The 24,279-nt window shown below is 35.2% G+C and overlaps 1 protein-coding gene across 2 annotated transcripts; it reads left to right on the top strand.

The window, feature by feature from the left end:
• The first annotated feature begins 808 nt into the window (after window positions 1-808).
• On the top strand, window positions 809-22,402 carry NimA (Nimrod A). Of its 2 annotated transcripts, XM_067764073.1 has the most exons (6): window positions 821-955; window positions 1,064-1,543; window positions 19,769-19,943; window positions 20,010-20,127; window positions 20,719-21,551; window positions 21,632-22,402. In XM_067764073.1, exons 2-6 carry the CDS (start codon window positions 1,160-1,162, stop codon window positions 22,177-22,179), a joined length of 2,058 nt encoding a protein of 685 aa, XP_067620174.1. In that variant the 5' UTR covers window positions 821-955; window positions 1,064-1,159; the 3' UTR covers window positions 22,180-22,402. The 2 variants fall into 2 exon arrangements, with proteins under 2 accessions (XP_067620173.1, XP_067620174.1); XM_067764072.1 differs by having other exon boundaries at window positions 809-1,543.
• The last annotated feature ends 1,877 nt before the right edge of the window (window positions 22,403-24,279 follow it).

The following is a 24,279-nucleotide window of genomic DNA, read 5'->3' on the forward strand; positions in this document are numbered from 1 at the left end:
CACCTATGCAATTGATGCGCATAAAATTGGTAATAAAAAAGTGCGTGTTTCCGCTTTTCTCCCCTTTCAATTTTGGTATCCATGAGCGCCCTTTTTTAGTTGCATATGTTTGCCAAAATTCAGAAGTTTTGACCAAAATCGCCAAAACTGAAAATCGCCGAAGCTCTATAAAGATCTATTTGACATGGAACGACCCATTTAAATACGAAAGTGTATTTGCTGCTATGAAACAATAACAAACAATTCTCGCTACTGAATTTGGTGAAAAAATTTTCAGATTAAGTTGGAGCTACGTGCACTTTGCACCAACTTAAATGCAACAACAACAACAAGCATATAATCAACAAAATTTAGCAATACAACATAAAATATCTACAATGAATGTGAATGTGTTTACATACATACATGTACAAAAACAATGCGAGTTAAGGACATCATCAATTCAATTAAATAATTTTCTACTAATTTATGTTGAGAGTTGTTGATAGGCTGGGTGACTGGTTGAACGGTTGCATAGTTGACAATTTGACCGCCTCGCTGCTTGACAGTCCGACTGCGAGCATTGATTTGATGTCAGTGCGTTTCGCATAGCAATAATCCAATTGTAAATTTGTTTACACAAATGCGTTCGCTAGTGTTAATTCTTGATGTAAGTCTCTTTGTATGTTCATATACGCTTATGGAGACATTCAATTAAACTTAATACTTGGAATATTTAATGTACATTTGTGTAATGTTGTATTTGTAAATTTCACCGCACGTATGATGTTACATACAATGATTGTTACTTTTCCAAACATGAGGTTCTAGATTTATTTCCGTGGAAGTTGGCGACAGTTATTACAACGCGTTCAGAACGAACGGAACGAGCGAATGCAAACGAAAAAAGTGAAACTTGTTATGAGTGAATGTGAAATGCAATTCAAGTGATCAAAGTGATATTTCAATATATTTTGTAAAGATTGAAAATTAATCAAACTAAATAAAGATAAAAAAAAAAACTAAAAAAAAATATATAAAGGTTAAGTATCAGTTGAGAACAGCAATATTTTACTATCTACAGTGTAATGAAAGCTTAATTAACAAAAATAAAAATTAAAAAGTATTTCGTGCAGAAATCAAGCTCAGACACTTCTTCTGCAATCCTAAGCGCAATACAATGAAACGCGTGAAATTAAAATTGACAAAAACAACAAAATCATATTTCAGTTTACTTTTACTTTCCATTTTTGTACAAATAAGCGTTACCACGCAGGATAAGGCATTGCGTATCAATACAGACATAGCTGCGGTAGCCGCTGCTAGCACCACAAGCAGTAATTCGTCCTTTTCTCGGGTCAATGCAACAACAAGGCCCGTGTCAGCTTCATTTGTTGCTTTGGACGATGACTCGCATATTTGCATGCGTGAGGAAACCTACGTGGAACATTTGAAGGTGCCATCAATGCAGCCAGTGCGCATACGCAGCTCAGAATGGTGTTTGGAATTTCCGCCTCGCTGTTCCAACTACAAAACGGAAATGCGTGAAGTAGTGCAGATAAAGGTGAATGAGTTAATGAAGAAAATGAATTAAAAGAATTTTAGTTGAAACTATATATTTTCCTTTCGAATTAAGCTGCCCTTAATTTTCCTATTTCACTTGCCCATTGTGCTTTAATTTTTAATCAAATTGGGATGGCTACTTTAAAATCGCCAAAATATAATTAAATAAGCGAAGTTCAAGTAAAACTTGCAGGCCGTTATGTCATGATCTAGTCAATGTGAACAAACACCAAATTGTGATAATTGTAAAGAAATAGCTCAGTTCATAATAATTAATGACTTTTGCTGAATAAGCTGCAAGAAAAATTCCATAATTATAAATGCAAACTGCAGCAGGTTTTTTTTAACTATTGACGTCATGTCATTTTTTAAGCTAATTTTATTATTTTAAGCCAAAATGCAGAGCTATTAAGCTATCAAATCGCAAATTTGTTTGCCTTGAGAATAAACATGTATTATAACCTTGAGATTTTACGGTTGTGAACCGATAACAAAAACCTGTGTCTAAAGGACCAACAGAGAAAAGTCATTTCGTAGCTTAGCTGTTTTTTTTTTTATTTTCAATTATTTTTTTTGGAATTTTGTACTCTCTGTAACTCTGTAGACCAATCTCAAACACGTTTTCAAAAATATTAGAGAACATTTTACTAAAATATCGTGCTTTTTATTTGGAGCTTTCTGAATATTTTTGAGTATGCAGTTTTGTTGCCCAATCAGCTTTAGTCCAACAAAGTACATGTTTAAAGTTTCTCAAAATTCGTATTGATTTTAGAAAATTTTTTTTACGAATGTTGGGTCGGATTTGGAAAAAAAAATCAAACATCAACGCAAATGTTAAGTTACCTATGACTTGATCGATTAAAATTGATTGGGCTACAAACGCGACTTCTCACAAAAATTCAGAAAAAGCTAAATTTTCGGAGTTTTTGTAAAATATTCTTGAGTTTTCGAATTTTTTTCAAAAACTGACAAAATTTGTGGGTATATTTGGTGAATAAGTAAAGCTATTGTGGTGAGGAATGTGGTTCGATGGATATGCACCGGTGGCCTGAATTAAACCAATTCAAAGTATTATTCCATTTAGTTCTGCGAAATTTTGTTTGTTCCGATTTCGGTTTCGTGCTCTATACAGAAAACTAAAAATATTCAGCATATAGTAAATAGGATCAACATTCAGTTTATTATGAATGGAGTTTTTTAAGTTCACGAAGTGAAACAAGATTCTTGAAGTTGTCACTGTGATGATAGTCTATATTGAGAACTTGGTCTTGAATAAGATGAGATGAGTTGCTAGTCCTACCGTGGGTGATTGCCGGGTGATTTTTCGATGGTTTCGATCATCAAGTGAAACGCCCAAAGCATTTTGAGTACTACATCAAAACTGTAAAGCGCGCATTGGTGGAAATCAACAAGCTCTTTATACAGCACGCATTAAATCTGATGAAAACACGAATCAGATTTGTTATAAATCTCTCTTCTGCTATTATTAGACTCTGCGATATGGAGGGACGCTAATTGTGGAGCGTATTTTTCTCAAAATTCGCGGTTGGCCATGGGTCTGCGCTGAACTGCGAGCAATACCCCCACCGTTTCGCTGCGGTTTGGCCTAATGTAAAAATAACTTGACAGCTCTCGTACCCTTGGACAATGCTTTTCTTTGCAGATTTCTTTACAGCTTTACTTTTGATCTACTTCTATTCTTTCTTCTTCATTGCTTTTTTTCTGGTCCACTTTCCGTTCTCCCATAACTGACTAAATTTGTTTCAAATAATTTATATTCCATTATTTTGAGCTTTATCGATAGTGAGTTTGACTTTAGTGCTAAGTCGGAATATAGATTTTTAAAATTCGAATGACATGAGATAAGACGATTCTGAGTTTGTTCGAGAGAAAATTTCATCCAGAGATTTAAGGGTCCCTATGCGTTGGTGATAGAGTAGACCTTTTGCGCGATGGCGACATGCTTAGACCGAAGGAGACTTAATGATGAGCTGTACGAGCTTTTTACAGATATTAACATAGTCCAGCAAATCTCGTATGAGTGAAATTAATTTTGGTATTAATATACAAAAAAAATAATTGAAAATTTGCACATGACGATGGTAACTGGGATATATTTCTGAATTTCACTTCTTCATCAGCTAGCTTTTCGAGTGCTGAGCTTTGAAATGGAGTACTCATGCATTCATACTGATGTTAAGGCAGATACCTTCATCCCATTAGTCATTTGAATGGCCCGCACGCTTTGTAATTTAAATTTAAAATTATAAAATTTTCGATCCCTCCGTTGGTCACTTTGAGATAAAATAGACAAATTGATGTTTGAATTGGGTTTTTCTCTTCGGTCGTTAAACAAACTTCTGATAACACTATGGATTCATTCAGTCTATGTGAGGTGCTCACGGAACGGCCAGTTCAAACTAATCTAACCTGATGATTGAAATTTTGTATTTTTAGTATGGTAAAACGATTTTTTTATTCTCTGCATTCATTTAACTAATACGTAATCCTCCACAAACTAATTTTTGGCCAAATATCTTGCAGTTGTTAATATTTTAAATTCACGAAATCCAATCACGACTTAAAAACACTTAATTTTAAATTACTATCGTGAATGAAGGCATCAGTTTCTCATTCCAAGACAAACTTTTAACTAATATTCATCATCATTTAATGCGAAAAATTCGCCAGGGTTCAAAACGCTCAATGCACAGCTGCATTACTATACGCACTTATTAAACGCGCTCTAATTTTCCATTTTTCATATTTTTGCTTTTGTTTTTGGTTTAATCTGCTAAACAAAAGACAAGCAAATGCACAGTTGCTGCGGTATTTCCTGCTTTCAATTGCACTGCATTCGCACACACCCCAATACATACAAATACATATATACATATTCATATACTTATTGACTTAAGACTGACCAGCACACACTCGTAGAACCAGTTTAATTTATGTTTTGTTGCAAAACTTGCACAAAGTCTAAAATTGAAAAAATCAAGCAAAAAATCTAATAACAAATAGTCAAACATTTATTCGCATTAAAAATACGCGAAAACATTGCAAGATTTTTTTATTACAAATATACGTAACATTTGTCTACTAACAGCTCCATAAGCAGATAGTAAAATGTTTGCTCTTAGTAAAAGTAGTAAAAATGAAAATGTTAAGTAAAAACAAGTAAGGAAGGCTAAGTTCGGTGTAACCGAACATTACATACTCAGTTGAGAGCTTTGGAGACAAAATAAGGGAAAATCACCATGTAGTAAAAAGAACCTAAGTTAACCCTGGAATGTTTTTATATGACATGGGTATCAAATGGAAAGTATTAAAGAGTATTTAAAGAGGGAGTGGGCCATAGTTCTATAGGTGGACGCCATTTAGGGATATAGCCATAAAGGTGGACCAGGGCTGACTCTGGAATTTTTTTGTACGATATGAGTATCAAGTGAAAGGTGTTACACGCCAACCTAATATAAACGCACGCAAGTAATTTTCTGTCAAAAATGCTCCATGCACATACAACTTGTATGAGAGCAACCCAAATTGAATTTGCTGCGTGAAAACCTAACTCGATTTCCAATTTTTGTTCTGCGTTACATTTAGATTTGACGTTTGCACACATGCTTTACATTGTCGCAACGCATGCTTAGTTGGGTTAGGGCAAAAAACGCCGGTTGTTTGCGTGCACTAAAAAAACGCAGTGCGATTTTACTAGGTTGGCATATTAATGGGTATATTAATTTGGCGTGGGCCTTAGTTCTATAGGTGGACGCCTTTTCGAGATATCTCCATAAAGGTGGACCAGGGGTGACTCTAGAATGCGTTTGTACAATATGAGTATCAAACGAAAGGTGTTAATAAGTATTTTAAAAGGGAGTAGGCCTTATTTCTATGGGTGGACGCCTTTTCGAGATATCGCCATAAAGGTGGACCAGGGGTGACTCTAGAATATGTTTGTACGATACGGGTATCAAATTAAAGGAATAAAGGGTCTTAAAAGGGAGTGGTGGTAGTTGTACATGTGAAGGCGTTTTCGAGATATCGACCAAAATGTGGACCAGGGTGACCCAGAACATCATCTGTCGGGTACCGCTAATTTATTTATATATGTAATACCACGAATAGTATTCCTGCCATGATTCCAAGGGCTTTTGATTTCGCCCTGCAGACTTTTTCACTTTCTTCTACTTAATATGGTAGGTGTCACACCCATTTTACAAAGCTTTTTTCTACAGTTATATTTTACGTCAATAAACCAATCCAATTACCATGTTTCATCCCTTTTTTCGTATTTGGTATATAATTATGGCATTTTTTTTATTTTTCGTAATTTTCGATATCGAAAAAGTGGGCGTGGTCATAGTCGGATTTCGGCCATTTTTTATACCAAGATAAAGTGAGTTCTGATAAGTACGTGAACCAAGTTTAGTAAAGTTATATCGATTTTTGCTCAAGTTATCGTGTTAAGGGCCGAGCGGAAGGACAGACGGTCGACTGTGTATAAAAACTGGGAGTGGCTTTTACCGATTTCGACCTTTTTCACAGAAAATAGTTATCGTCCTAGAATCCAACCCCCTACCAAATTTAACAAGGATTGGTAAATTTTTGTTCGACTTATGGCATTAAAAGTATCCTAGACAAATGAAATGAAAAAGGGCGGAGCCACGCCCATTTTGAATTTTTCTTTTATTGTTGTATTTTGTTGCACCATATCATTACTGGAGTTGAATGTTGACATAATTTACTTATATACTGTAAAGATATAAAATTTTTTTTTAAATTTGACTTAAAAAAATTTTTTTAAAAGTGGGCGTGGTAGTTCTCCGATTTTGCTAATTTTTATTAAGCATACATATAGTAATAGTACTAACGTTCCTGCCAAATTTCATTATGATATCTTCAACGACTGCCAAATTACAGCTTGCAAAACTTTTAAATTACCTTCTTTTAAAAGTGGGCGGTGCCACGCCCACTGTCCAAAAAATTACTAAGTTTCTATTCTGCATCATAAGTTCAGCTCACCTGCCAAGTTTCATCGCTTTATCCGTCTTTGGTAATGAATTATCGCACTTTTTGTGTTTTTCAAAATTTTCGATATCGAAAAAGTGGGCGTGGTTATAGTCCGATATTGTTTATTTTAAAACGCCATCTGAGATGAGTACCTAGTAACCTACATACCAAATTTCATCAAGATACCTCAAAATTTACTCAAGTTATTGTGTTAACGGACAGACGGACGGACGGACGGACGGACATGGCACAATCAAATTTTTTTAGATACTGATGATTTTAATATATGGAAGTCTATCTATCTCGATTCCTTTATACCTGTACAACCAACCGTTATCCAATCAAAGTTAATATACTCTGTGAGCTCTGCTCAACTGAGTATAAAACAAATAAGGACGGGACTGCTTGCCGAAGACTTCATACCTTTCATGAATGGGGCTGAAGAATAATCTTATCCCGTTCGTATTCTCCGAATAATCGGATGTATAAGATAAGAAATATCTAGTGAACAGGTCTACATACCTAAACGACTTTTAAGATAAATATGAAATAAAAAATAGGTAGGTACTTTGTGTGAGGATGCAAAGCTTCACGTTTTGTTGTGGTCTGCATGTAAAAACTATGACTACGAATCACGTATTTCAAAAATATATGAAGTAAACGTAACTATTTTATGAAATTTGATGAATTTTGAAGCTTCTATCCTCAAAAAAGGGGCAAAAATGACAGTTTATATGAAGTATATAATATATATACCACCGATCTCTATGATTTTTTCGGACAACAATATACGCCATACACGTAAGCGTTCGGTGAAATTTGAAGCCTCTAGCTCTTAAAATAGGGCAGTAATTACGAAAAGTTTCTTATCTGAACAATCGGTTGTAGGGGATATATACTATATATACGACCGATCTCATCAATTTTTTCAGGCAACAATATGTGCAATATACGAAAGTATATGGTGTAGTTTAAAGCTTCAATCTGTTACATTGAGTAAGATATTACAAAAATCCTCTTTTTCTGAAAAAGCGGTTGTATGGAGGATATATGCTATAAAGGTCCGATCAGGCCGGTTCCGACAAATGTCTAATCGGACAACCAAATACACCCGCTCAACAAAGTTTATCAAGATATCTCAAAAATTGAGGCACTAGTTTGCATACAAAGAGACAGACGGACAGACGGACATGGCTAAATCAACTCAGCTCTTCAACCTAATTATTTCGGTATACTTAATGGTGGGTCTATCTATTTTCCTTTAAGGACTTACAATTTTGGGTTTCGTGACGAAATTAATATACCATTTCATTTTCATGAAAGGTATAAAAATAATAATAAAATACTTACAAAAGCTAAAATTGGCGCACAATCGATTTTGCGCATGCGCCACTGCTTAGCATTGGGGGCTGCTGACTGCACTGCGAGCTGAGTGTAGCAAATGGAACAAACATTTAGGATGTTGGTTTGCTGCTGTCAGTCGGTCTGTCCGTTTGTTCATCTGTAGCCCTGTCAACAGCGTTTCGCTTGTTATGACGTAAGCATTTGCTACCTTTCATTCGATAGCTTCTAAGCAATTGAATGTGGCACAGTTTGGTGTTTTATTGGTTTTGTGTTAATTTAGTGCACTGTCCAGCTGCTGATTGCGTCTTAAAAAGCTGACTGCAATAACAAAAACAATAATAGCTATAGAGGCGTGTGCTGTTTATGTTTATGTTTTCTACAACAACAAAATATGTCAGTGGAAATGCGGTTGTGTGAGCTTTTTTGTTTCTTTGAAACAATCTCCATCTCGAATTACATTTGCGCCCACCGCTGTGCCGCCTGGGGTTAACAACTCCAGAAAGTGGGATTGTAGGTGAAAATTAGCAAGAGTTGGAAATTTTATTAAATTTTTTTGCGTTATATCTTCCATTTGTGCGTGTGTGTTGGACATTGTATGTTCATAAGTATTGCAAAAAAACTGAGTGAAATATTTGTGACACAAAATGAAGTAAAATTGTTTATAAATTCATAAACCACAAAACGAAATTAAATCGTTCATTTGTCGGGGTATTCCTTAAGGTAGTACCACCCGAGTGCTTTATTAATATCCAGCATAGGAATTCACCTGCAATAAGACTTCCCAAGAACTTCTGTTACGCTGGAAGCAAGTGGACTTGTGAGCGATGCCTACGTTTCTCTATCACGAATATTAGCTACAACTTTTCCAACTTAATTTCAGAAAAAATCAAATTTGTAGCCGGAATATTGCTTGAAGGATGAGATTGCCAGAATCATGGAGCGCACAGAATAAACTCAGATACCGCAAACTTCGCTCAAAGCTGCAATCATGAAAACCAAATGTGCATTATTATGCGAATCTGTTGATACGATCCCATTGGTGGGATCCCACCTCGCTGAGATATATGGAGGCATCTCGGCAAGCAGTATGAAGAAGTCCGGCACACAACAATTCAGCTGTTTGAGCAAAAAACGCATAAAACAGCCCTCACTCACAAAGAGTGAGCAAACTCTAATGCTAATAAATACACCTCGAACTCCATTCATAGTATCCTATATACGAAATTCGCTGTAGAAGAAAGCAGAATTCCGTGGAAGTCGCGCATTGCTCCAGCTGTCATGTCCCCACATACCAGCAACCAACTTTTCCACTGCAGTGTGTTTTTGTGTGCTTGACCACTGTACCTCGATTTAATCCCTATCTTTACTTCAGATAGGTTTCAGTGCACCAGATCCGTTTTTTGCTATTATTACTTTATCAGAAATAAGTAGAATGTTTAAGTGTGAGAAAAACTTAGTTACCACTACAATATTTTCAGTTACTAATTACTAGCAGATCAATGTAATTTAATAGCTGCAAAGACTGTTCAACAAATTGCAAATTTAGTTTCCAATTGTCAATGGATTTTTTACTGTTTACGCAAACAAAAAGACTAGCGGTTTCCGTTCAAGTAATTAACGAGCAAATAACTTATTTTCATTGATTAACTGTATATTCAGGGTGCAATTTTTTGTCACCATGTTAAAAAAGGACAACCAGTAGAGTACTGAAATAGGGGAAAATGAACGGCGTTGGGCGTATGTGGGTAAAATAAACAATGTTTCATGAATTTATACGCAACCAATCATAATGCAGTTACCTTATATAAGATGCTTTCGTTACTCACACACATGCACATGAAAGAAGCTTCAACAAACTATAAACACGAGATAACTGACAGAGCAAGTCTTTACGTGAACGTGGCACTACAGATGGCGCAACACCGAAACAGATGTTTTCTCGAATTGGAAAATTTTTTCTATCGATAATCAGTGTTGGATGCATGAAATTTGCAGTTCTTCTACTCTTGCATTTGGTTATTGGGTCATGTACGTGTAAAAGGCCGATTGTGTATGTGTGAAGCTCCTGGTTCCACTCCAAAGAAATTATTCGACGAACAATGCACTAGAGTCTAACCAATGAAATAGAAATCCTACCTCGAGTTAAAATTGAGGCTTGGCTCAGGTAGTTACATTGTATTTGTTTCTGAAGGAAATTTTATTTGAGTCTCTTTGCTTTTTTGCGACATGATTGCAAAATATTGCAGCCACACATTCATATGTGCTTCTGCATATATAACTTAGTACATTTAAATTATAAGGAAATTTCATCACCTGCAGATCGCAACGGAAATCGCCTGTGGCCATTCTAAAACGTGGTGGCAAAATTACGTAAAGCAAAAAAACGGTGCACAAGTGGTGGTTGCTGATGGTGGTGTCAACTAAGCGTCATCTGATCTCTTTAACTAACATAAGTACTCACATTCAAATTGTTATTTGTTGCTCTTGTCTCAAGTGTTCTACTTTCAATTTTTTCAATTCGCATCTTTACAGAAACTTGTATATGAATTCATCTTTTTTCTGTCGATGATATCGTTAAATAAAAATTATTGACAACTGCAGTGCATTGAATTTCAAAGAATCTTGTTTTTTTTTTTTTGTTTTAATTTTTGCTGAGGTTTTTGACCACAGTTTCGTATGTGGCTGCTGTTAAGTGCCACCATTGAATTGTCAAAATGGAAATGCCGTGAAGTATAAGAAAATTGCTTAAGAATATGAAGTGACAGGCAAACAGCTGCTATAAAACTTTTGCAATAAAGTATAGCAATAACATAATTGATAAACACTACTAAGAAGAAAAAAATTAAATAATTTGTATTAGATGTGTAATTAAATATCACTTTTGCTTTTGTTTGCTGTTTGGTGAATGTGGTTAGAGTTTGTTACTCTAATGTTCTGTAAGCGGATACTCTTATAAAGCAACAAACAGACAGCGCCTTCTAGTACATATTACATTTAATAAATGTTTGTAGGTCTGTTTCTATAAAATATGGTGTAGTAAAAAAAATGTTAATAATAAGTATGTTTCATGCGTGGTATATGTTTGACTGCTATAACAGAGCTGTGAAATGTAAGATGTAACTATGTAGTTGGAAAAATGTAATATAAGAAAGTATTTAAATAGCTTAAGAATAGGTTACGTGAATAGGCCATTAAAAAAATCAATTTGCTCCGAACACCTTTAGGTCAAATGCAAGTCAACCAGCTGACACTGAATTCCGATTAAATTTATAGTGAATTCCAATAATAAAAGAAGACTAATTGAAAGTTTCAGCAGGCAGCTCTACCAAATATTAGATAATAGAGCAACTATGAAAGTTCATAGTAAGTAATTATGACATTGTTTATTTGTTTAAGAGGTTATAAAAAAAAATTGGGAGTATCTTTGAAATTCTATGAAAACACATCAAGCCATTGGCTGTATTCGAGTATGCATTTCGTTGACGCTTATGTTTATGCATAAGAGCAAGAATGTTTACGCAATGACACATGTGGCCCCGAGTAGATCTCAACAAGGTCACTTTGGCTACGTTTGGCTCGGTTTGACTCGTATTAAATCGATGCTGATAAAATAATACTGAAAATTTCCACAGTTAAGTTATTAGATATGTGCAGAGTTTATACCATTAATGTTGTTTGACTCTATAAGTTCAAGTTTTTTAGAGGACGAGTTACGAACGCATACGCTTGTTTAAGTGTCTCAAAAATTTGTTGTTCTTTAGTAGCCAAATTCCGAAAAGACTGTGTTTGCCTCTACCAGGGACCGCGGAGTTAAATAGAATTAATGTATGGTGGCATCGATACATGTTGAAGATTGTTACATGTGCAGATATATTTTTTCCTATAAAAATATATAGACTAGGTCTGTTCTTCCAGATGGACCGGTACCTACCTAATGGAAAAAACGAAATAATTGATGTGAGCGAAACCAAATAGCAAATCAAGATAAGGAAAGGCAAGGACAGGCAAGGAAAAGAAAAGAAAGTCAACAAAAGGAAAGGCAAAGATTATCGATTAGTAGGCGATATTTAATCGATGATTTATGGAAAAGTTATCGACTGATTTTCGAAAAGTTATCGATTCGTTATCGATATGTCATCTGAGTGTTACCAAATCCGTTTGGTGCCATTTGCTGTCAAAAAGTTATCGATTCGTTTAAAAAAAGTTATCGAAATGCCGTCTTACAGTTTTTTATGTGTTATGTATCGAAAAGCTATCGGTTTACCCAAAAGATTTCGATATATTGTCAAAAGGTTGTACATTTGTTATCGAAAAGCTATCGGCTTGTTATCGGAGTGTAACCAGTGTGTGATTGGTAGGTTATCGATTCGTTTTCGTTTAATAATGAATTAGTTATCGAAAAATTTTCGATTTTCATAAAAAATTGTCAAATTGCTATCGAAAACTTATTGAATTGTTATAGGATGTGCTATCAATTTATTAACATGCAACTGCAACAATGTTTGAACTGGTGCATTGAATGATCGCTTGATATGAGTTTTTAATTTCGTGATTTGTAGTTAATTTTGTATGGCCTACTCGGTTTGGTTAAAACAACTTTGCTCATATATACAATATAAAGTGTAATTGCAAAAATTAATTAATTCAAGTTAATGCAATTAAACTCGATTACTTATTGTAGAGTGGAAAATATCAAATACTAAGCTGTTTCCGATTTGATATCGTCTGGCACCCTTGTGAAATTTTTTTTTTATTTTTCATTTGGTATTCTTCTTCTTGTTTTTGTTACACATTCTCATGCATTTGCTTATTTGGTGCAAACACTTGTTTTGGTTGCGGTGTAGCGACCGTAATAAGAGACCAATTTTAAGCCAAAAACTCCAAGTATATAAAACGTCCAACGAAATCATGTTACTCCAAACAAGTCAAGATTTTTTGATATGCAACATTGTTCTTATGGCGCATTTGTGTGATTTTTGTGTATTTGCGAAATAATGGTGGCAAACATTTTTAATGCGTTTTTTATTGTTTTTTTTTTTTTCTAATGCCAACTAAAAACAGTTTTGCACAAACTATTTCATACTAATTTTTTTGCATTAAACATTTTACAAAGGCTGTAAGTAACTACAACCAAAACCTATGTTTGTTATTACGGTAACACTTTGCAATGTTGATTTTGTTGTTTTAATCAATTTTTATGCAGTTGAGTGTCATGTACTTCGTTCGATCTTTTGCCATTTGGGCGGTCTTCGAAGTTGGGTGTATTTAGGTACCTTTCAAACTAAGTAAGCAGCTGTCAAACCAATTCATCGCTCACTTACGCAGTGCAAAAAATGCAATACAAACGTTCCACGGCGTGTCACCTTTAAAGCGATTAGATAATTGTTCTTTAGCACCAATTTGCCTATCTACTTGACTGTTAATAATAGAGTGTTAATACAACTGTTGCCACTCAGACAGCGTTCTAAATACGTAGAGAACATTTTGGTGTGAAATTACTTTAATTTTGGCTCATTTTGAAATGCGAGTTTGAATCAGATGCAAGCAGATATGGTGGAATGGTTAACATAGCTTTAGATTTTGATTGACTTCAAGACCAAATGATATAATAACTTAGATATCTAACTTTATACAAACTGTTTTTTTTTTCATAGAACGAACATACCAGATATTCAGTTAAAGATGGACCCATCACATTTTTTAGTAAAGAGGGAATGCGCATGCGTACCAACTTATTTGGAGGTACATGAGTGCCACTTTCGTCCATGTGTGGATTGACGGACTTCGAAAAAATTGTGTAGGGCATGGAATTATATCATATATTCTTGGACCATTTTGAGTTTACCTCGAGAACGTTTCGTAAAAATTTCGGTATGACTTCAGGAACAATTGTTGCAATGAAATGTTGGGCCAATTTTAGGATCACTTTCGGATTTTCGCTAAATGATTTCGAGACCATTTCGTGACCAATTGGGCACAATTTCAGAACCACTTCGGAATTTTTTTTTGTATCATCTCGAGAGAGCTTCTGAATTATTTCGAGACTGTTTCGAAACCATTAAAGAACTGTTACAGGATAACTTCGGGATTGTTGTCATTCAGAATCATATCGAGGCTGTTAAGGAACAATTTTGAAACACTTTTGTTTCACTTTGGTGTTTGTGGATCAATTTGGGATAGTAACTGTATTCTTGCGGGAACATTTTTAAGTTAAGGAAGGGAGTTTTCTTCACTTCTTTATTTTGATTTGGGCTGGCAACAAAATAAACGATCCATAAGTGATACTTAAAATGAGTAGAAGCCGAGTAATTATTGCCAAGTCAACACAGATATGGATTATCAATAACAAACACTCGTCTGCTACTTTGACTATTAAAATGGGCCATAAGACATGCGATGTTGATTTAACAGTTATTGCTATAGAAAAATGACCGTATTCGGTTGGTTTCGTCCTTTTTTTCTTTTTTGCAATAGTTTTTAAAACTGATTATCATTACAAGGCTTGTCATAAATATCACAAACTGAGCCAAAGTACTAAAAACGCAGCGAGGGAAGTACAGATGGAAAATTTTCAAAATAATTGGCAAAAACTTACGTATCAACGCTTAGGAATAGGCTGTGCACATTTTATTGTTTTTATGCAATTCTTGGATCCAGTTGGACATGTGATGACATATGTGAACGCATGCAATGGAAGCATTTGCTTTCTGTATGTTGACATAATTTTGTCAAGTCTTAAGCTGACGCATTCATAGAGGCCTTCTATCTTGTCTGAGCGTATGATGTGCCATACGATATGCTTAGTTACTCCAGACCACTTTTATATAATTTCAGGTTTCTTTGCAAAGACCTCTTCGTTCACAACATTTTTAACAACCTACTAAATATTTTCCATTTGACACACATTTTTTTTTTTTTTTGTAATCAGTTGAATGCGTCTAAAGTTAAATGACAACTCTGTTGGACTACTTGACAGCCTATCAAATAGTTTTGGTGTCTTAAATTTTCCCCGCCTGCATAAGCTTAGACAAACTGATGCAATGGAGTTTCTTTAATCCAAATTTTGAGGCAATACTGTTAAAGCGATCTCTTTAACCATATTAGACTTGGCGTAAGAAAGTTATGCGAACAGCTGGTCTAAGTAAAAACGTAGTCGGTTTTGTGGTGTGAACAAAGTATTAATTAAATTGTCATTGAAATTATATTAATAAATAAACATATCCTTTTTAAAATTTTGTTTCGGGTCTAAATCTATTCAGAAGACCATCTCTTGTACGTTAATAATCGAACGGCAAACCATTCATTGGTTTTTGAATAAACTTTTGTCAAAATTGCTGCTTACACTTTCAGGAAGGTAATGGGCATAATGAAACTAACATAAAAAAGGTTGGGTAGGCTTCTCACTTTATTTCGATTAGGGTTTTTGGATTCTTACTTTATTTTTTTTTTTTTTTGCATACAATCCAAATCTTTAATATCACACATATACCTTCGAAACCATTCGTGACATCTCTGAAAATTTATATCCAATTTGTTTGAAAGTTCGTACCAAGGTACCTAATTCCTTGAGCCTTTTTTAGGAGAAATGAACCAGGGTGAGACCTGTTCGATAAAATATTCTTTAAGATGAGCTCTGCTTTTTGTCTAAACTAATATTGCAAATACTTAGATCAGGGATCTATCTATTTGAAAAATGTCGTATGATTGGTAAGTGCGAACCGAACAGGGTTCTCATAAATTAATACAAGTTGTGCTACACATGGCAATCATAATTACCGTAGAACGGGCTTGCGTTCTAAAAATTTTTCATTTTAATTTGGAGAGAGGGTTGAAAGGACCAACTTTGAGTCATATTTGATTTAAATCATTTAAGATTACTTAAAGCTGATCCTCTTTAACTCTTTTTATATTGAATTGTCTTTATCAAAACTCATACAAGCAACGGAAGCGTACATTTATTGGGAAAAGATCTCGAAACTCAAGCAAAGAAACTTTCATATATCACAACAGCAAAAATAACAATTTATTATATAGTTCCACTTGTGCTATTTCTCTTGTGCATATGTTTTACATATGCAGGCACTTCTTAAATTTCATTTGATAATTCCGTTGTTGTTGCTATCCATATGCTATCTCATTATGTCACGGGAAATGTATCAAATCGCCCAGGTGATATCAGAAGACAAATCAGATTAACTTAAAAAACGCAAAATAAAAAGTAAAGAGTGCTATAAATAAAATAAATAAAGTCAGTAAAGTTGTAAACAACATTCACTTTTTATTTATTACATGCTTTAGTAAACTAGTAACTCACATACAGATATACATTATTTTCCTACTCTACTTACAGATGATTCAACAACTCAATTTAAGATGAAAATCTAAAAAAAAAAACTGTATGTAAAAGTAATGTGTTTTCTTTGTGTGTATTTTAAAATTCGTCAAGATTTTAGTCGAATTTCAATAAAAAGTCGTCAACTGGATACTTTTACTTGACGAAAAGATAAAAAGAGATGGAACTATTTTGAAATAAAAGCTTTCAGTACCTGGCATACCAACCCTTGAAATCTGATTTATGGCTATTGAAAAATTGTTTTTATGGAAGGAGAGGTAAAGCTAAGGGGAACTAGAGGGAATAAGAAAGAAGGAAATACCTTTGGAGAGTGAGATGAATAGGGAGTTGTGAGTATACCGTGAGGGAAAGTGTGAAAAAGAGGCAGTGAGAGAAAAGGGCGTGAGTAAAAATTGGTGAAATAGTGATTCTGGATAAGTAAAAGTTTAACATGGTTAAGATCGAAGTTGACCCAGAGTTGCCCGAAACTTTCTAGAAAGTTTGATTTCCTCCCCGTAGGCATTGGGTATTATCCGCACTTTATGGATGTTTTTCCTGACTAAATGACTGCATTCCAAAAGTCTTAATGGCCTGGTAGGCGGAGCTATGTCTAGAGCGCTATCGGCAAGATCAAGCGCGAAATGTTAAAAAACTAAGTTAAACTTAAAATGTTCAATGTCATATTCGGATTCTACAGGAAGAAAATTTATCATCGAAGCCATGGTTTTAGGCCATTAATTTGAGCCATTTTGAGATTTTCTGAATTAATAACATAAGCAAACAAGAGCAATCGCGAAAAATGTTGAACGCTTCAATTTTAGTTTTCCATAAAGCTAAAATTAAAGCTTTGACATGGAATAAGTCGTCAAAAAATATTGTGTTGGCCGAATTGAGATTTGCGCAATGAAAGAAGGCAATATTTATGGTTATAGGTTTATATGGTTTATATTTAGGGTTATAGATATTAATGCTTACACGAATTAGCGCTTACAATGCTTTTTGCGATTACCCTTCAAATGGTCAGCCTTTTAGAGCTTCAACGCAAATTATCAATACCGTTTTCAAAAGAGTCAATGGCTCCGTTATTGTCTAAGAATATGTTCCGTATTGCACACAGCCAACATCGCTTAAAAAGTTAAGAACCAATTAAAAAGAAAACTTAAATATACAACCTAAAAATGTATTTGTCATTTATTGCCCTTCAGTTGATAAGTTTATGCTATTGTTGTACATACATATGCATAAAAGGTCACAGACACCAAACACAAATCCATTGATGATAATCTTTTGTGAAAAAGTCAAGTGTTCTGAGTACATAGCAAATACCGAAAGTTCAATGTTTTTGTTGTAGTTGAGTTACGACACAACAAAAGTACAATAAAAACTATAAGCGGTTTGTATTAAAGTCTAAACTCGACTCAGCTTCACATCATTTCGCAACAACAAAAACAACAAAGAATTTAAATGATTAATGCAACAAAATGTCAGACAACGATGCGCCGTCGCATTGTCTGGGCACGCAATGAGAACAACAATAAAGATGTGAAGCTCGACTTACGTAAACAAATAAAAAAAATAAAAATAAAAATTCAAACAAAAGATACAAAAACGGCAACGCAAAAACTTGCTGGCAGATATCTGAGTAGGTACATAATTTATTGAAACATGTTGAGATGAGCACATAAAGCATTGCACCCATCAGCGGGTGGGGCTAACGGTGATGTCGCGGCTTTAATTGAGCACTCACAAGAAGACAAGTAGTGTATGGTGGCATATAGTAGAACATTTTGAAAGCTATTACGGCAAAATTAAATATATAGAGAAGTTAAAGGCTAACGTAAGGGAGAAATAATTTGAATACCACCCTGTCTGGGCTGTAAGTTCGTAAACGGCCTATATCGACATTTTTTTTTAAAACCCCGTATTTTCAAATTTTCTATCTCAGTTTTTATTATGGCACCTATTACTTAAGAATCTGTTTCAAAAATGCTAGTTTCTTTTACATTAATGTCCTTACCCAGCAAAAACGTTGCTAAATTATACTGTGATAGGGTGTTTTTGAAACGATTTCTGAGAACGAAGAGTTTTTCCAGTGAAATTAAAATTAGGACCCTATTCGCTTAAACTTTGGGGTACGATGCCTTTGAAAAAAAAGCTTATGAGAAAGTGTATTGCTCAAACAAATTATGAGAAAGGGCGTTTTCGAAACCACAGCTGAGATAGAGGAATATTATTTTTAAATCCATATACCGCTTATAAAAAACAAACACTTCTTCTTCTAATATTGTTCCAGCGGGTAAGGGGGTCAGAATATACCCGCGGTAGGTATGCCTGTCGTAAGAGGTGACTAAAATACCAGATTCAAGGGGTGTGTAGCGCAACCCTTCAGGTTGCCAGCGCAATATATAGCTTCTCCAAACCCAATTGTCAACCTCACCTATCCGCGGCGAATCCTGTTTCACTAACAGACGAGGCTCTGGAGACCCCAAGCTCTTCATGGAACTTGGGGGTGGGGAGGGAAGTGATGGCCTGAAAGTTTAATGTGGCCACATAAATCATTCCCGAGATGGTCGGGGTAGCACCTTAATGGTTCTGTGGGCTCGGAGCGTACCGGATCTGTATCCGGCAAAGGACCATCACATCGATAACACTCCCCAAAGCCTTCGGGGAGCAACCTTATCGCTACAACAACAACAACAAAAACTTCTTAATATTAAGCATTTTTTATTTTAAAGAAATTACATAACTTTCGTAGGTTTTGATATGCGTGGTACGAATATGCGATCTTTAAACAAATTAGAGAACTTTTCTAAGGCGACATTTTTTTATCACTTTTTTGTTAAGAGAAAGCTGTCTGTAGTATTTATTTGTTTGGCCAAGAACTGCTTTTTGTTTTGTTCAACAAATTTTCCAGTTTTGTTTTACGAAATCCCCCACTGTGCTGCGATTGGCCATGAACAACAACAAGAAGGGTTTAAATACGCATCGCCATGTCATAGCAATGAGAGTGCATGGGCGGATTACATATGAGAGAGTAACTCTGAATCAACTCAATTAATAAAAAGCAGGAAATTCCATTAGTGACACAAAGTGACAGCTTTGGTTGGACTTTAACTCCAAATGCTTGACCGAATGTATGGGGTGAAAGATTTTTGTTTGGAATTAATTGAAGTGTTTGTTCAACAAATTATTTGCTGATGATTGGTTAATTTATGGTTGTAAACATGTGGAATGGGCACTTTCGTTTTTTAATTATAATGTATGTTCCAATCATTTGTTTATCGTGCGAGAAGTAAACTAAATACCAGACTTAATCCTAGTAGGTAAATATAAATAAAAATAAATGATAATTTCATTACTGGCTAAATATATTTAGCAACTTTACCACATGATTCTTGTTAATTTCTTTTTAAAAAGATATTCCTTTTCTACCTGTTGTTTACTTTTATCACACACTGTAATTTAAAGCATTTGTTCGCTAAGTTTAATTGCATACTTCTAGGCATTTTACTTAAAATGTAATTTTTTCATTCACAGAATGTCACAAAAACTCGTACAATTCGTTTTTGCTGCGCTGGTTATGAAGGTAATATTTCCATCAATGACACAGTTTGTAAGCCCGTCTGTCGTGGCGGTTGTGGACGCGGTTTCTGTCAGACGCCGGATGTGTGCAGCTGTGAGGCTGGATATACGGGAACACATTGCACGCAGAGTGAGTGTTTCAAGTTAAATATAAACATTTATCGAGTAGTCTAATGTATTTTTATTGGTTTTCCAGGATGTGATCATGATCACTGGGGTGATGAGTGCAAACAAAAGTGCAAATGTCAAAATGGTGCAGTTTGTGATAATAAATCTGGAATTTGCCATTGTACCACAGGATGGACGGGAGAGTTGTAAGTAATAGTAATAGCTAGTATTTATTAAATAAATTCGAGTGGAACTATGACGAGTGTGTATCGACAGTTTTGGATAAAGGAATTGGAAAGCTGCAATGCTACCGGAGAGTTTGGTAGCATTGCAGCTTTCCTTCCAAAAGTTTCGACAAGTTATCTGACAACAGCAGAGGGAAATATAACCCCATATCAGTTGCTGATTCCCTGTTTCAGCAAACGATTGAAAATCAAACTATTTCGAAATTCGGGTGCAGAATTGTCTCTGCATTCATTTTAAAAATGTCCTGGATCAACGTAAATATACTTTAAGATAATAGTATATAATAAAGCGAAAAGTGGGTTATGAAGTGAGCCCTTAGATAGGGCATTTACTCCAAAAATGCTTAGATAAGAGGTTTTTAAAAAAATATAGAATTTCGTCTTCTGGGTCGACTTAACCTCGAATTCCCAAAGTGATTTTGATGAGCAATCAAGTTGTGCTACTTGTGTGCACACAACTGCACATGTCTCCAATTTTTTAATTACAAATCCTTATATAAATTTATTTTGCATATTTTTTTATAATTAAAATTAATTTATTTATTCTCTTAGCTGTGAACTACCCTGTCCCGCCGGCTCCTATGGTGTAATGTGCCACAGGGAGTGCGAATGCGTCGACAAACGCTGTCATCCGCAAACAGGCGCCTGCGTAGATGCTACTAGCGCCTTGGTGCCCAATGCAACGCACGTAATGATTCAAAGACTCAACTCCACCATTGCGAATATAACCAATAAACTCGATCGTATTGCTAATAAAATTGTGACTATAGCCACAAGCACGAGTGTGTCCCCACATCTTACTGCTGCGCCTGAAGTGATCGTCATCAAACAAGAGGATCAACATACACCTAAAATTATTGTACACCAACAAGGTGTTACCGGTGGTTTGCTAAGTGAACTACATAGCGCGGGTGGTACACAACCTGAGGTCATACATGTTATCACAGCACCAGCACTTGGTGGCGCTGATTGGCCTACACATCCGAATGGTTCTTTGATTGGTGCTACGAATGATGGTAAATTGAGTTTGGCTGGAATTGGCAGCATAATTGACGCACCTACACATACACTGGCGCCAACGCCCACACCTACTGCTGCAGAACATGATGCGAATTTGTTGAGCACGTTACTCATTATATTGTTGATTATTATTATTGCAATTGGTTTTGGTTGGCTTTATATATATCGGCGTTATCATTGGCACAAACAACGAGTCGAAGCGGCATTGGCAGTGCGTAATGCTGGTTTTGCGGTTCAGACTACGGAATTGGGCGCGGGTAGCACAGTGGATGGTACTGCAATATCTGGCGTGGGCGGTAAAAGCTTTCTAAAGCCGCTTCCAGATTTGCCGGCTTTCACGCAAATGGTGCGCAATAAAATCGAGGGTATGTAAGTGTCCAGTTCGCTTATTTGCTTTCTTCTGTTGATTAAGTAATTTTTATTTTTATTCTTCACTCTATTTAAGGACACGAATTCTATGATGCACCTAGTAATAACTCATCGGTTCATACCTCTGCATATGATTATGCTCGCAAGCTTTCTTCTGTTATACCACCAAAGTCACGCAAAGGCAGTCCTGATTCGCATCTCTACGATGAAATACGCTATCCTTCGGCATATCAGCATCATAATCAGCAGCAGCATCAGCAACATTTGTTCCACACACAACAGAAGCAACATCGAAACAACCAGCAACACCAACATCTACTTAATCAGCAACAACAACACCACACTCACAGCACTCACTCTCTTGCTCAAAGGCATATGCCACCTCATGCTGAACATACTTCGAACCCGTTACAACATTCTCTAATATCTGATTATATTGCTCAGCAGCCTTTATCACCTTCTAATCTACAGCAACAAGAACAGCAGCAACAACAACAACATCACATTACTCATTTGATTATACCACCGCAGAATACAAATTTGTTGCAAGCGCCAACACCGTCCGTTCTTACTAATGTCAATGCCACCAACAACAGTGCCACCCGCAAAGTGGCGCTCATTTAATTTTATTTTTTTTACAAATTTCATATTATATATGCAATCTGAAATTTTTATATAATTTTAAGAAAGTATTATCACTCCACCAAATATTTCATTTTTTTTTAACACTTCATTAATTTTTGTAAAATATTTTTATAAACATGTGCATATATTTTTAATTTTATACTCCATTTCGTTAAACCAAATAAATATATGTGTAGATTTTTATAACGCGGCTTGCACTGCAGTTAATCTTTTTTTATACTCAGCTGAACAGAGCTCACATAGTATATTAATTTTGTTCGCATAAAGGTACCCCGTAACGGCATAAACTAATCGAGATAGCTTTAGACCTCTATATGTATATCAAAATGATCTGGGCGAAAAAAGAAATTCATTTAGCCATGTCCGTCCGTCCGTCCGTCCGTAAACACCATAACTTGAGTAAATTTTGAGGTATCTTATTGAAGTTTTGGTATGTAAGTTCCTGGGCACTCATCTCAGAAAATTTCGAAAAACCGAAAAAGTGCGATAATTCATTACCAAAGACGGATAAAGCGGTAAGTGGGTGGCACCGCCCACTTTTAAAAGAAGGTAATTTAAAAGTTTTTCTAGCTGTAATTTGGCAGTCGTTGAAGATATCATGATCAAATTTGGCGAAAACGTTACCCCTATTACTATATGTCTTCTAAATAAAAATAAGCAAAATCGGATGACGAACACACCCACTTTAAAAAAAATGTTTAAAAGACAACTTTTAACAAAAAATTTAATAGCTTTACAGTATATAAGTAAACTATGTCAACATTCAACTCCAGTGGTGCAACTAAATAAAATAATTAAAGAAAATTTCAAAATGGGCGTGGCTCCGCCCTTTTTCATTTAATTTGTCTAGAATACTTTCAAAGTCGAAAAACAATCCTATGACGATAACTGTGACGATAACTGTTTTCTGTGAAAATGGGCGAAATCGGTTAAAGCCGCGCCGTTTTTATACACAGTCGACCGTCTGTCCTTCCGCATGGCCGCTAACACGATAACTTGAGCAAAAATCGATATATCTTTACTAAACTTATTTCACGTACTTATCTGAACTCACTTTATCTTGGTATTAAAAACGGGCGAAATCCGACTATGACCACGCCCACTTTTTCGATATCGAAAATTTCGAAAAATTAAAAAATGCCATAATTCTATACCAAATATGAGAAAAGAGATTAAGCATGGTGATTGGATTGGTTTTTTTGACGCGCTTTAGAAAAAACTTTGTAAAATGGGTGTGACACCTACCATATTAAGTAGAAGAAAATGAAAAAGTTCTGCAGGGCGAATTCAAAAGCCCTTGAAATCATGGCAGGATCGTGGTATTACATACACAAATAAGATAGCGGTACCCGACAGATGATGTTCTGGGTCACCCTGGTCCAAATTTTGGTCGATATCTCGAAAACGCCTTCACATATATACTAAGGGCCACTCCATTTTAAAACCCTTATCAAAAAATCGTATTTGTGGTGCGATTAGGCTCATATTTGGAACACGTATTACATACATAAATAGAAATCACTTCATGAAAAAAATATCCCGCTAGGTATGGCAAGGACCGAGGTATTAAAAATACAATTATTTGTGATTCGATTTGGCTCACATTTGGATAAAATATTCCATACAGTCCCGTAGAAGTGACATCAAAATATTTTGGAGTTCGAGGAGTGCAAGCGTACGTAGATTAGAGCCTTTGGAAGGATTTTGTGACCTAGATTGTAACAAATTGTCAGGAAAGAGTCCTTGTAACAATAAGTCACTAAATGAACTAAATAGAATGACAAATAATAGGCAATTAAATAAAGACTAAAAACTTGAAAATAAAGACTAAAAACTTGAAAATAAAATAATTTAAGCAAAAAATTTATGTTAAAAGGTTTTATTGAAAACAATACTTACATTAATAGATTTGGAGCCAAAAAGAGGCGAACATTTTAAAGAGGGCCAAAAAAACAGCTAGGGGCTAAACCGGATTTATTGGAGCTAAGCGCAAAAATAAAATAATTAAACAAATTTGTTGAGTTAAACGGATTTATTAAAAACAATACTTACATTAAGAAATAATAATACTAAAACTAG

The sequence above is a fragment of the Eurosta solidaginis genome, chromosome 2 (assembly GCF_040869045.1).
Source record: "Eurosta solidaginis isolate ZX-2024a chromosome 2, ASM4086904v1, whole genome shotgun sequence".
NCBI classification, from domain to species: domain Eukaryota; kingdom Metazoa; phylum Arthropoda; class Insecta; order Diptera; family Tephritidae; genus Eurosta; species Eurosta solidaginis.